Genomic DNA, 14676 nt, shown 5'->3' with positions numbered 1-14676 from the left:
CATATGCGACCGTCATCCACTTATCCCGAGCAAATATCAACCCCTAACAAATGACGCTTTTGTAGTTATCCTTCGCTAACGGCTTGCCATAGAGATCTGTGCCCATCGATCATCTACATAACGAGCCTTTAAAGAAAATATGGGCCCATTAACATCAATCGTCGGCCTCTTTCCATCGACTACCGAGGCATAAAATTTGATTCCCAAGGCTCGAAAGGCTGGCACACAAAAAACCCTATTGCTCCCACCCTCTTCGAGAATTAATTTTACCATCGGAGGGATCGAGTCGGAAACTCCCCCAATGTTGGTTGCTTATGCAAAGATTCCGACGAAGCCATGGCACACTTCGGCACATCTCCAAAACTCTAAGGAAGTCCAAACCACTTCAGTCCTACATGGAATCCACCTCGAGCAGACAAGCAACACTTCGATATTTCATCAGTCAAACCTTCCCCCACTTCAACCATCTCTCTTGGCTGCCACATAGACCATCAGGACGAGCTTGCGTCTTCGGGACAAAATCAACTCATGTCATCAGAGCAACACCTAAGAGGTCCCTAAGAGATTTGATAATACGAAGATATGACCAAAAATTATTGAAAACTTCACTTCGATGAGCAACACGATGACAAACAAGAAATCTTGATCATCAATATGTGTATTATGTACCACCGAAGGGATTCCAAATGTAAGTACCGATGAGTCTCATAGAAAGAGAGACTTGATCATTCAAATTTAGATCAAACCGATTAAAGAGTTGGATTCTTCGAGAGTTTTGTAAAGTTGCTCTCACGACAGGAGCACATAGTTATAAAAAGAGATAACTAATAAGAATATAATAAGAGCCAGGCTTCTCATCTACATAACTAAAAATGAGATATTTCGGATTGATGTTCTACGAAGAAACGAAATAGGCAATTCAATGGTCATCAACAGTGAGTTTGTCGGTAAAAGAACAACAGCTACAACTAGCGATTGCTTGGCAGCATATTTCCCTTGATCTTTGTTAGCCTTGCAAAAAATCTAGTTATGGGATATACCTAATTGACTCACTTAGTAAATCTAGTTAGATACGTTTCAAAGATAGTAATCCAAATGCCTGAAATAAATTAAATTCACCTAAAAAGAGTAAAATAATCACAATCAGCATGAGCTGTTAGGCCCAGAATTAAAAGAAAAAAAAAGGGGGGGGGCAAAAGATTAGCAATTCTCGCACTGTGCACATCAGCCCTATTGGTTACATGGTTACATTTCAAGCAGGCCAACTCAGTGAAGGTGATGGGAGGAGAAAAAGAAAAAGAAAAAAACAAGAAAGAATTACAACTCAATGGGTAAAGAACAATCACGCAGGCCAACTAATTAATTTCACTGTACAGCTCTAAGGTTACACCGCTACATCTAGATTCAGTGGCCACGCCTGAGAACCGAAAGAAACCCACCTGATGACTTTTCCTTCTGGCGGTCATTGGATTCATCGCCAACCTGTTCAACAGTTCAAAACGATTAACAGGGAACCTTCTATAAAGCCCAGCTAGGAACTTGAAAGGAAACAAAGCCAGTCTTCGACAGGGAACCTCTTTGGCAATAAGCTGTAGTATCTCCAGTATCTCTGAAAAATCAGGCCGGTTAGCAGGGTCCTGCTGCCAACACTTCTCCAGCAGCTCAGCAAGCTTTGAATGAGTATTCTTTGGGATGGTAGGTCGCAAGCCCTAGACTCACAAGGAAAACGAACCAGTGGTGCAGAGAGCATCAATTGTAAGTGGTGATGGAAAAACTGATTCATGTGAAAACAGACTCAAGGTACCCTCATGTTAAATACAACAAGATGCTAATGGTCATTGGTGGAGCGGTGCCCTAATAAACAATTTAAACACAAGTGACAGGAAGCGAGCTTACCTTTTGAACCACGCCTACTGCTGCTTGGAGTGGCGTCAAGTATTCATATGGGAGCTGGATGAATTTTCATATGAAGTTTCAGTTGACTGTGGCAGGAAAAAAAAAAGAGGAAAAGGCTCATACTGCATGAATTGAAGGTACCTTAGCTGTAAGCAGTTCCCACAGTACAATTCCAAAGCTAAAAACATCAGCTTTGTGATCATAGGGCTTGTGTTCTATGACCTAAATTTAGAGTCAACCAAGTAGGAAATTGTTGGTATGTTGGAGGTGCAAGGTACAAAGGTAAAAGCATAAAGATACTCTGGATAAAGGCTACATTTCATAAGTGAAATTAATGTTGGAGCATACCTCAGGTGCCATCCAGCGGTAAGTTCCTGTTTCAGCAGTCATAACTCCAGACTCCGCTTTAACGCGTGCAACACCAAAATCGGCAACCTTAACAACCTGCCAGATGAACAAGTAGATTAGTTCTGAAGAAAAGAAGGCACCAAAATAAATCCCATCTCTCTAGGCTGGAACAAAGTTACAAAGGGAAAAACGTGAGGGAAGATATATAAGCGGTAACCTAGAGATTAAGGAATCATTTTCATGTAATAGCAACATAACAAGTACTCCAGAATAATTTATTGTAATATAATGTTGGTTACTAAAGCAAGTCAGGGCCTATCTCTCAATCATTAACATTTAAGATGTATATACTGATCAAACAACCTATAGATAATAGTACAAAGTTACTCTATTCTTAGAAGGTCGAAAACATTTTACCTCTTAAGTTCCAAAATGTTACACATCTACTAGTATTGCTAAAATATTTTCATTCCTCAACATCTTAATCCATATGACAAAGTTGTCGATCAATGTTCCTTAAAAGATTTAGATAGTCAACAACACCATAAACAGACAGCAGACCAGCACTGAACTTGAGATAAATCTACTGTAATAGTTTCAAACTACGTCCAACTCCATCAAGCAAACTGCTTACTCAAAAAGTTCGGCATGTGATGTCAAATTTCTGCAGTATTAGACGATGATCTCAATGATATATGTCTTGTAAGAATAAATTAGCAAATAATATTTTTCAACACAGTTAACACATCTAATAATATTATGCATATAATATACCTGACTTGATGTACCATACTTTATTAATAATATTTAGGTAGCTGTATTTTAATGCTTGTGCAACTTTCTGTATAGCAAATCAGACTATAAAAGGTATGTACTGCCTAACCACCAAAGTACACAAACATTAGCATATTTGAATGTTTGTATCCATAATCACATATGCATATGCATATACCCAATAACAATAGCAAGCATGCACCTGTACATACGTTCTTGGGTACCATACATAAGTAGAATAGAGAACATATACAATTATCTAAAGACATCACCTGGATAACAATGAAAAATTCTATCACAAAATTCATATATAAAAGCTGTAAAAAAAATGGGTGCAAGCAGAAGTCTTCCCCCAAAACAGCAAACTACGCACGATTGAAAGTCAATGTCCAGACATCATCGCTAATCTCAGTTAAGAAAAGGATCGTGGGCTCCAATGTCTTTTTTTATTTGTGGAAATGTATATTTCCATGTCAACATACCTGAAACTGTTATTTATCAGCTGAAGAATGTATGTATGGCATTTTAAATGTTAAATCCGAATGCTCTACTCAGGTTGATCATAGGGTAAATACACAAAGTCGGAATGATCAATTTACCGCTTATGAGATCACCTAGAAAAGACTCCCGAGTCCATGCATGCATATGTATGAACATGTGCTCAACCAAGGTAAACAATGACTGATAAGACGACAAACAGATGTAATCCAGAAGTCATACCAATAGATAGAATGTGATGAAATAACTTGCCTCATTCTCATCCATCAGAAGATTGGCAGCTTTCAGATCCCGATGGATAATATTATTTTGGTGCAAGTAGTTCATTCCCTTAGATACATCAATTGCTACTCGGAGTAAAGCTGGGAGCTTGAAGACTCCTTTCTGTTTATGAAGGAAGTCATAGACACTTCCTCCTGACATGAATTCTAAAAAAAAGTGACAGAAACCATGAAAAAGGTTCCTTAAAAGAAACATATATTAATCTTGAGAACAAATAACCACACATACTGGAGCTTCACCAGATCTTCGTACCTGTGACAATACACAAGCTGGGAGGTTTGGTACAAGCACCAATAAACTGCACCACATTCTTGTGGCGAACCTTCCTGCATAACCAAGAGCAACAATGGATACAGCAGCAAGTCAAGGAAAAACTGATGCAAGAAAGCACAATCTCAAGGATGCCTAGTTGATATGATACTTGATACATCAGCAGAAGTGTGAGAGTGTGACACAGTTTAAGGCAGGTAAAACACCCTTGAGAAAAGGATTGAAGAAACAACATATCCGAATATGGCAAAAAAATGAACCTGATGGATTCAATTCCATTGGACTATATATGACTGTACATTTAACAGCACCGAAATTAAATTCCATTGGTTGACCAAAACACCTTGCCCCCACAGGAAGGTGTAGCATGATGCAGACACTTAGCCAACCCAAGGTGTAACCTGTTTTTCCAAACTAATGATTTCATTGTAAATAGTCATTACTAATTAAGTCGTTGATAAGGAAAAAATTACATTCCACCAAAAACTCACCTACCAACACTCGAAAAAAAAGAAAACCACAAGTGAGTGCCCAAAATATTTGAACCCTTTCTTGGTCTCTCTCTAGAGAACTTATTTTTACGGCTTGTAATTCAATAAAACTTTATGATAATCGAGGGATTTAAGTTCTGAAGCTGTAAAATTCTAGTTATTGATGCTCAAAGAAGTTGCAACAAATAGCACATGATATAACATGTGTAATCACAAAACATAGCAAAACAAAGCAAAGCACATCTAAGTACTTTGTTGTATGCTTTATTTGGGAAAACACGATTTGACAAGGATGCCATATCTAAGGTTCCCGCTTATCAATTCTGATAGGCCATCGAATGCGGGAGAGATAATTAGCTAATAATGCTGCAAGATAGAAGTATAGTTAACTAACCGCATAATAAAGACTTCCTGAGCAAATTCTCGCTGCATATCAACATTTACACGCTCGGGCTTTAATACTTTAATTGCCACATCCTGGCTACAGTATGTTCCACGATAACTGCAGAAGAATAACATTGTTGTTTAGACAGAAACCATTGACAAACATTCCATCATTTTAACTTAGTTTTCTGTGTTAGTCTAATCAAACTTACAGATTGCCATATGATCCAGATGCTACTTTATTTCCAAACTTCAGGAGCTGAAAATCAATCTCCCATACATCAGTCCCATCTGTTGGTATCTGGACATGTTCAGGAGAAGAGTGCTCTCCGGATTGTGCAGTCTCAATTTGAGGAGACCATGGATGAGACTTTGACCAAGCTTGTCTCTGCATAGAAAGGTGTTCACCAAATTCAGCATAACGATCTTGTAACAAAAGATTAAAAAAAGAGAAGACATCATCAACAAACAATGTTACAGAGTTGATGAAACATATCGAAAGGGCAATATATTAGAAGCTACATGAGACTGAAGAACATGGAAGAATCAATCACTAAACCACATAATAAAACAACCGCTAAAAGATGACAATTAGAAGGCACTAATATGAAAAGAAACATCCGACCTCTTGTCGTCTAATATCTTTATTGTTTAGTATCTGTACAAAATCTTTAAGGAAAAAAATTAAGCAACATGTCTGCTAATTAGTAAGAAAAAGAAGACACTGTTGTGATACTGGAAAAAAAAGCAGATTCTGGCATCTTTAAATGAGTATGAGAATTGTCTGAGGAAGATTCATGATTATAAAATGCTTAAGAGGATTATCCGAAGAAGATTCATGATTATGATTCAAATAGAACACTGTTTCTAGAAGTGATTCCTTTCTTGCTAGTGTTTCAGATGTAAAATGCAAATGGGTTCTGCTCTAATATGATTACATACCAAGAAAAAAAAGACTTATAAGATATGCATGTAAATGTTTGAAGTTCAGATAAATTGCACAAACTGAACAAAAATTATGAGAAAAAACAGCTAAGCCAACTAATAGACAATCATTTAAGAGTTAATTGATCAGTTCACTCAAGAACTAAATCATTTCTAATTTTTGCGCCCAAAGCCAATAGGAGCTTTTCTTCAACAACTTGCATATACTTCCAAACAATTTAAATCTTGTACTCTGAGGAGTGTTTTGTAACATAACACTCTTTGTCAACTACCAAGTTTTGAATTCAAAAACCCTTCTCTTGTACATTATCTGTTGCTACCTATATTTTTAAACCTCACAGCAGGAACCCCTCCACATTTTCAAATAGACGCTATCATCCATAATAATCTGATGCTTCCTGGATTCTTTAGGTCTCCTTGTTTATTGTACTTCTATTCATAGAACAATATCTAAAGTTTAGCGAATTCACAGCTGTTCTCTCACCAGCATTTATATCAGCCACTAGTTCTAAATTGATCTTAATGGAGTCAAGGACATTTCTTTCCAAATATCAAGACTTATTCAACATCACAAGATAGATGGTTATAGGAAAGAAAGCCCATCAATGCTGGAGTTGATCAAGATCCAAACTAATGATAAAAGAAGAATTAGAGAAAGAAAATTACTCCCATCTCGTGAATTTCCTGCTGCAATGAGTCCCTGAGTTGGTCGGTTTCCTACAAATTATGAAGAAATTTTAGTGACAACCCACAAAAGAACCTAAAATACTGATGAATGGATCAACATCATACTTTCTACAAACACAAAAAGAACAGAGTAAAAACAGTTGTATTTGAGTGATCAAAACTGCTCTCCTAATCAAAAAACAACAATAAAACATGATCGAACGGAACCTAATAAAGGTTACTAATGTGCCCAAAGAAATAAGGATATATATTCATTCCCAGAAGAAGATTTGGACCAGAACAAATTCATTTGCAATTATGTTATAATCCCTTAATTCCAAACATAATGATCACTAATGTAAGTTAGGATAGAGTTTTTAAGTTAGAAATAAATATAGTAATAATATAAGTTTAACAAAATCAATGTAAATTAGGTAAAAATAGTATCATATATCTTTTTCGGACTTTGAGGAATAACCTTGTGCAAGATTTATATTTCGGTCCATTACAGATTGTCCTTCTGTAAATATTGAAATATCTACAGAAAAATCATTTGAATTATTAGATTATTTTATTACAATATAAACTTTAAATATTTGACCTATTAAGTGTCTAATATCGAATTAATCAATATTAAACACACTAATCATAATATTAAATATCTTAATTACTCTCTAATTAAAGAAAGAGAATACATATCTTTTGATTTTTCATCTTAATCTTCTCAAATTAGCTTCGATTCAATTCACAAATCGTTGTTTTGTAGAGTTTACGAGAGCGCAAATGTGAGAAAAAAAGAGTTTGAGATAATTTAAGAGAGTATGAGAGTGAAATGGAATGAAATAAGGGAGAAGATGAATTTAAAACCTATGAGAAAGGGCTCCAACGGTCAATTTGACCTTGGAGCACTGTTATCGATCGGTAACAATCGATTTTGACCGTTACCGAGCAATAACGGTCGAAATCGATCGTTATCGAGCTGTGTCAGGCAGTAACGGTCAAAATTTTGATCGTTACCGCCTGATACAACCTCATATCATCCGATACGAGGCGATGTTAAGCGTTCCGCCTAGTAACGGGCGGAACGTGTATCAATATGCTGTCGGACCGGTACGAACCGCCCATACCGGGCGATATTTTTTGAAACTGTAAATGACTATAGTTGTTGTGCATGTGTATATTTTGTAATACCAATGCTAAAATACATAAATCAGAATGTCAATTAGATAAAAAGGATTTTGAAAAACATTACACCTAAAGAAGGATACATGACAAAATCACAGTAGTGCATGTTTAGTTTATGTGACTAAATATTAAGTAGGACGTTGTGGCAGTTAACATGACATTCCAAAATAAGCATATTAAGTACCAGAAGTACCTCATAAGGCCAACCATCAACAACAAATACATCCAACGAGTAACCGTCATTTGTTGAAAATGCATGTGCTTCTTGAATGTTAAGCCCAACCTCAGCAAGCAAAGAAGTCAGCTGGAAATACAAATATTAACACATTTACAAAGATATACACAATAGAAGCATATCAAATGACTAGATACCTTCTATCTAAAAGTGATCTGTCACATCAAATGTCATGCATTAGCAGCTAAAAATCAATGGAGCAAAGAAATAATTTTGTGTAAAGTAGCATCTGAATTGCAGAATGTTCAATTTAAAAATACAATATATGTAGAGATATGGATTCTAACATATCTTGTAGCACCAGATACATTGGTTCTTATGAATTCTGAACCAATAAATCTGATTAGCTGAAGCTACAGTTAGTAGCAACCAACTGTAAACCTGATTTGTAAGTATTACTGAATGTATACGACAATTCCAATATTGTAAGTATTACTGAATGTATAAGACAATTCCAATATCTTTTAATTAGTCTGCGAACTTAAAACTGCATGTTTATAAGCAGAGCATAACAAGAAAGAACTCATTGCAAAATGAAACAATCACCCCACAGTGTAACTTTACAGAAATTGAGACCCAAAAGGAATAGATAAGGAGGCAAAATATCCTTCCAAACCTAATTTGTCAAAAGAAGAATCAGAGCGATAGTGGACTCTACCAAAAATGACTTTAGGTCTCAAGATATCAACTTCTAAAATTTTGTGTGAAGCTCGAGCAAGTGGAAGAGCCATCTAATACCAAAATTCCAATCAATAATAAGACTTGCCTGACAACTACTTTATCAAGTTACAGCAATTTTTGGAAGAAAGGGCAATGAATAACTCAAATTATAAAGCTTATTACATGAGTTGGAAGAGATGTCAACTCCCACTCTGTCAAAAAGTTTGACGAGCTACATTGCAATATATCTCTGTTGGCCAATTATTGCAACCACCAGAGTTAAACATATCGAATATAAGATGGATGGTTCCAACTAATTCATATTGGAGTTTATATATTTGGCTTCGCAACAGGTATGCCCAAAGTTGCTTTATCTACTATTTCTGTATATTCTACCCAAAATATAAAAGTGTGTTTCTTGAAATAAGATACTTAAACTTGAAACAAAAACCATCCACCGGATCAATCAACTCAAATAATAAAACTATAAAGAATTACGAGATGAGTGAACTAAAGCAAATTTTTTAGCAGGCAATCCTAAAGAGTATCAAGAGAACATTTAGAAAGACCGAGATCAGTTTCAGAATTTGGAACTGGGATATGTAGACACTACCCTAGGTTGACCAGTTCATGCTGGATTGACCAACCTGGGTAGCTTTCTTCAGATCCTAACCGACTAAAGTCGCTATATCAGCAATACTTAATTTTTGATAAATCTAAGAAAAGATCAATAAAATCCGGTTTAGAACCAAATCACCCTATTTCCGGATGCTTAAAATGAAAAGCAGTACAAAGAATAGAATGCAGGATGTTTGGTGGCTGAATCCGTGTAGGCAGCCCAACCAAGATAGAGAAACAAGTAATACTTGGAAATAATAAAAAAAGGATTAGGGGAATAAGCTAGTCATTCTAGATTACGAACATTGAAAAGAAGTACACAAAGTAGAATGCAGTCGGTGGCTGAATCTACTTAAGTAGTCTAACCAAGACAAAAAAATGAGCTATACCTGATAATAATAAGAAAGGATCGGAAGCATAAGCCAGCATTCTAGAATAGGAATAAAGGAAATCATTCCGATAGAACAGTTCAAATTTGACAGATTTTCATAAAAGAAAATGGGGATCAAAGACTATTCTGCTCAATCATCATAAATGATAAAGTATCTTGGGATGAACTACAAGTTAATGATGATAAATCCAATTAAGCTAGATATCACTATGAACCATAGGTATAACAATCGAGGCACTAAATCCCATGAAGTAGCCAACGGAGGTAGTGCATATCAGTGTCATATATGCTAAGCTCCATCTCATAAATATACAATTCTTGAATAAAATATCACACGGGTATAACATGCTGAACAAATAAAGGCAACAAATCAAAAGACATTTAACAAGTGTTCACAAGACAAGCATTCTCCAAATTTGTAAACGCATGAAGAAAATCATGTAACATGTATACAACTGGGAAAGCAGTTAATTTACCAAACTTAGAAGCTTTGGTTTGTCATGCGTGGAAAAGGTGATTTCATGCATTGGCCTGCAACAAAATAAAATCAATATTTCATAGTGCCGAAAAATAGTAGACGAATGGTGCAAAGCACATCAAAAACAGGATTGACAATTTCATTGAATACAGTGCAGCTAGCACATAAAAAAAAAAATAAATCTTATTGAAATGGTAGTCAATTGGGGCAATAATTGATTTATGAGAAAGTTTTGGTGTGTTCGTAAATAAAATGAAGTCCATGTATCTTTTATTCTACAGTTACAGTCATGAAACAACATGAAGAAAGAGGACAGAACCAAAAAGAACCTGGGAAGGTGTGGAGCATTGGCGACACTGTCTCCATCTTGAGCTTGTTGCCTGCTGGCTTCAAGAGCAAGAGCCTCGAGATTAGGCGACGAACCAAAGGCAGGAGGAGGGTGAACACTGAGGACCGTATGGGTGTGTTAAAACATTATTATGGATATATCAACAGGCACAATGTAGAGAAGTGGGAATCTATGCATGGGTAACATACATAAGCTACAAGAGAAACAAAAACATAGTCAAAGAAAATCTCAATAATAAGAAAACATGCAGCGGGAGAACAGAAAAAGAAAAAAAAAGAATAACTGCACCTTTGCCTAAAGTAAGTTGAAGTAGACTGAGCATCTCTTGTTCCTGGTGTGCTAGAATCAGAAGGAGCAGCCTGGTTTCCATCTGGAACTGGTGAAACCTAAGAAGCAATTATCAAGTTAAAGGATAACTAGTTAACTACAAATAGTCTAACTACAATGAGGAAGATAACCTAACAAAGAGTAGAAGAGACAGGACATAAAACATGTGTTTTAAATGTTAACTTTTATGATTAAACTTTAGCATAAATGTGCATCATAGATATCCAAGAAGATTGTATAGTCGAACTTAAAAATAGCTGCTCCCTTCGAAACCTTAAGAGGGTAAAATGCATATCTATAAATATATACATCCATATGCTATACATGCACATACACAGATATTTACACATGTTTCTGTGCAAAGTCTGCAGCAACTCTGTCATGAAAACCAACAAAAGTGGTGGCATGAAATTCCTGCTTCATTTAGTAAATGAATTGAATATCATTTAGTTTCTACCATTGCTTAGTGAAGTAGAAATATTTCTGGCCTCCACAGTTATTCACTGATAAAGATCAGTAAGTGTTAGTCCTGAAGAGTTGAATTTACCTAGCAAGGTAATATCAGAACTGTTGACCTTTTTTTCAATTTAACATATTCTCATGTAAGTTCTTTCAGCTGTAATTTTAGCTTGAGCAAGCACAAAGTAGTGAATTTTTCAAGCTAGTACATCATATAAGGTTTCGATCAGTAAGAAATTTTAATTGAGATGATAGATCCCAAAAGAACTAAAGAAAATTTGAAAAAGAAAAGGCATCACCAGAGAACCCATAACAGGACCCAATTAAATAACTATGAAGTAATAGATGTGGATGACTACCCAGAAACCAACAAATTTTCAGAAGTTTCCTGGAGCTACATAGTGAACGTTTGTCAGACAGACAACAGCAATAAATAGTGGCTGAATTAGATGCGGCCTAATCTCAAGTAATCCCAAACTATATACATATATACTTTACACACACACACATACAGCATCACATTGTAATCTGCACATGAAGGATATCAGTCCTTTAAAAACATATGCAGTTATTAGCAGCAACCGCATTAAGTAAAACCTATTTGGCCCCATAAAAATTAACAAAATCATGCTCCAAATTTACAGAGGCAAGATGATCCAAGTACAAATAAACAGATATGCTACAAGAGATGCATCAAAAACCTTGATAATTAATATCAGAAATACTAGAACTCTAAACCAAAATCGGAATCTAAAGCAATTGCTAAATGAAAACCGATTAAGGCACACTACAGATGGCATTACCATCCAACAGTAATATGAGCACAATTAGCTTAACTCACAAGCGTGCAAAAGATTAGCTAAAGTCATGTGACACATGCTAGCCCTTTCGCAGAAGGGCTCCAACTGGAAATCCATGCAAAGGAACTGTGCTTATCATACTGTCTGGGTAAATAATGTTTGTTTCAGCTAGTAAGGCCCTGGATGGCTCCAAGAAACACCTAGATGTTGATCAAAGATGGAGAGCAACAAAAGCCCTATGCGGTTGCTTCGAATCCATCAGAACTACATGCTTCTTGATTGAATACTTTAAAGTCAAAGCAAAAATCTGACGTCCAAATGAACGAAAAGCTGTTGAAGCTTTTACCTGCACCAAGCGTACAGCAAAGACCGGCCTATTGGCAGGTTCTTGAGCCAGTTCCAGCAACTTTTTATGAGTCAGGACATCTTCTGCCCTCTCTACGTTTACATCCAAGGCATAACTGCAACAGGATAATTCATTCAGGGAAAAAGCACGGCCACAAGGTTTACCAAAAAGCAAACCTAAGGTGCATCGGCGAGTTTGGCTATAAGTTCGTCCATATACAGAATCTTGATAAGTAATTCCGTAAAACCATAACGAAAAGAACTCGTAGCAGCAACAGCATATTAGAACTCGACAAAGCAATTCAACTTCCGGGTCAAATCCTCAGGACAAGGTGCTTAAGAATGCATTCCCACGAACAGCACTAGTGCGCGGGTCATTCGGGAAACGAACCGAGAACAAAACCCTTGCGGAATCATGAACCAGAGGTAAAACCGATAAAGAAGCCTGATCAAAAGATCAACGAGTCAATGGCACCGCTAAAGAATCCAAGAAAGAGGACGAAAAGATGCGGGGCGGAGGCTCGTCGAAACCGAAGGAAGCGGACGGGACGGGAGATGTACCGAGCGGGAAGACGATTGAAGTGGTTCCACAACCCGTCCTCGAACGACGGAGATTGCACCTCCGGCCGCCCAGCCTCCCTCAGGCGGCTGAGGACCTCGTTGAAGACGTCCAACTTATGGCGCTGCTGCTGCCGGTGGTGGGCCTGGGACGAATCCGACGCCGCCCAGCTGCCGCAGCTCTCGGTCGCGTCCTCCATCGCCATTCACGACGGATCCCACCCCCAAAGAAACCCAGGGAAACCCCCGAGAAAAGAAACCAAGAAGAAGAGATCCGAACCTCGGGCTCCTTAATGCGTTGTTCTGCGTTCCAAAGATGCTACTCTGTATGCGATGGATGGATCGGGGTTGGGTTGCGATCGCTCGTGATCCACGTGGGACGAGGAAGCGGGCGAGGAGGAGAAGAAGGGGATTGGGTTTCGGAGAAGCAAAATGGCAGGAGAGGAAAGTTACGGAAGCGGAGAACAGACAGAGAGAGAGAGAGAGATGGAGAGGCGACGGGGTGAAAGGATATATAAAGGGCGGACCGCGGAGGGTGGCGCATCCGCATCCGCATCCGCATCCGCATCCGCAAATGAGCGGCTACCGGCCAGGGGGGAGGGGGGGAATTAATTATTGTGCTTATGCGGTCCGCTGTCTGGACTAATGGTCCTGCTGACTCGGCCAGCCAGTACATGTTGTTCACGCAAATCAAATCAGATCCCTAATTAAATTTGATTTGGGAAATCTTTTTACCGTAAATCAAATGTGAAATTTTGAATCAACAGATACTTAAATTAGGGGGAAATTTTGATTTGGGTCAACGAATCAAATCCCTAATTCTTTTTAATCGATGAGATTAAAAGAACATGGAATGAATCAAATCGGCAGATGTTTCGCAAACAGCACTTCCGTCGTCGTTCTGCCTCTCCTCTACCTTCCTAAAGTAGAGTAAATTAAGAGTCGTGTTAATGTTTCGTTACGTCGGAGAAATAGATGATGGTGGCGAGCGACGGAGTAACGTCACGAACGGAGATAAGCTCTTTCTCTCCCTAAAAATGCGAATGCCACTTGTAAGTCTGTGTCTTCGGGATGATTCAAGTGCCCATCGGGAAAATTGATATTTCCTAAAGCTCTCGGATAAATTTGATTGCAGTGGCTCGTCGTCCTTTTCGACCACATCCAAGAACAGGAAAACAACACTAATCTGGCTGCTGGTGACATCTCTCTCTCTCCTCTACATTTGTTCACGCCTGTTTCTGGCCATCAGGTGCTTGCTCAGGTACCGGCAAGCAAAGGCCCTCCTCAAATAGCCCGCTCGAGCAGTTCTACTGCAGCAGGCTAATCTAACAGGGTCTTCTTCTTTCTCGTGCTACGCCTGCAGGACGTCAACGCCCATGGACGTCTCTGCCCACCGGTACGAAGATGATGACTGCTTTCCTTCAGAGACAGGGAAGGAGTTGCGACCACGAAGGAAGCACGTGGGTGGTGAAGCAGCAGCAGCGTCTATGGCGGCCCTGCGTGGGCCACAGCCCCGTGAGGGAGGAGATGGGGAATATGCCGTAGGGCTTCTTCGCCAAAAGAGGAAGCCTGAGAGGATAAGGAAGCCAACGCGACGCACGCAGGGCGTTCCACTACGCTACAACAGTGTCCGTCGGTGCTGATGTAATTGGATTTGTGTTTCATCCCCCTTTTTCTTAATTAATTTATAATGATTTATCTATCTAACCTAATTCCG

General features: G+C 38.1%; 1 protein-coding gene and 1 long non-coding RNA gene across 2 annotated transcripts; one reads left to right on the top strand and one right to left on the bottom strand.

Annotated features, from left to right (window-relative positions):
- Positions 1–1094: 1094 nt before the first annotated feature.
- On the bottom strand, positions 1095–13445 carry LOC135620339 (serine/threonine-protein kinase STY46-like). The gene is made up of 16 exons (XM_065123238.1): positions 12963–13445; positions 12403–12517; positions 10759–10856; positions 10451–10567; positions 10120–10174; positions 7933–8043; positions 6555–6605; positions 5156–5331; positions 4954–5061; positions 4051–4124; positions 3769–3944; positions 2245–2340; positions 2038–2118; positions 1897–1950; positions 1575–1709; positions 1095–1482 (listed from the first exon to the last, which is right to left on the bottom strand). Exons 1-16 carry the CDS (start codon positions 13163–13165, stop codon positions 1405–1407), a joined length of 1728 nt encoding a protein of 575 aa, XP_064979310.1. The 5' UTR covers positions 13166–13445; the 3' UTR covers positions 1095–1404.
- A 412-nt stretch (positions 13446–13857) lies between these two features.
- On the top strand, positions 13858–14676 carry LOC135618467 (uncharacterized). The gene is made up of 3 exons (XR_010489020.1): positions 13858–14011; positions 14095–14220; positions 14323–14676. It is a non-coding gene; the product is annotated as an uncharacterized LOC135618467 (long non-coding RNA).

The sequence above is a fragment of the Musa acuminata genome, chromosome BXJ2-8, assembly GCF_036884655.1.
Source record: "Musa acuminata AAA Group cultivar baxijiao chromosome BXJ2-8, Cavendish_Baxijiao_AAA, whole genome shotgun sequence".
NCBI lineage: Eukaryota > Viridiplantae > Streptophyta > Magnoliopsida > Zingiberales > Musaceae > Musa > Musa acuminata.
This window is presented reverse-complemented; position numbering and strand designations above follow the sequence as displayed.

What these genes read in the sequence shown, in the direction of transcription:
- LOC135620339 (XM_065123238.1), bottom strand. Translation starts at nt 13,165, where the DNA reads ATGGCGATGGAGGACGCGACCGAGAGCTGCGGCAGCTGGGCGGCGTCG. An exon ending in AATGCTCCACACCTTCCCAG is followed by an intron (nt 10,175 to 10,450) that starts GTTCTTTTTGGT and finishes ATTTTGTTGCAG; the next exon opens with GCCAATGCATGAAATCACCT. An exon ending in TACAGCTTATTGCCAAAGAG is followed by an intron (nt 1,483 to 1,574) that starts GTTCCCTGTCGA and finishes ACTGTTGAACAG; the next exon opens with GTTGGCGATGAATCCAATGA.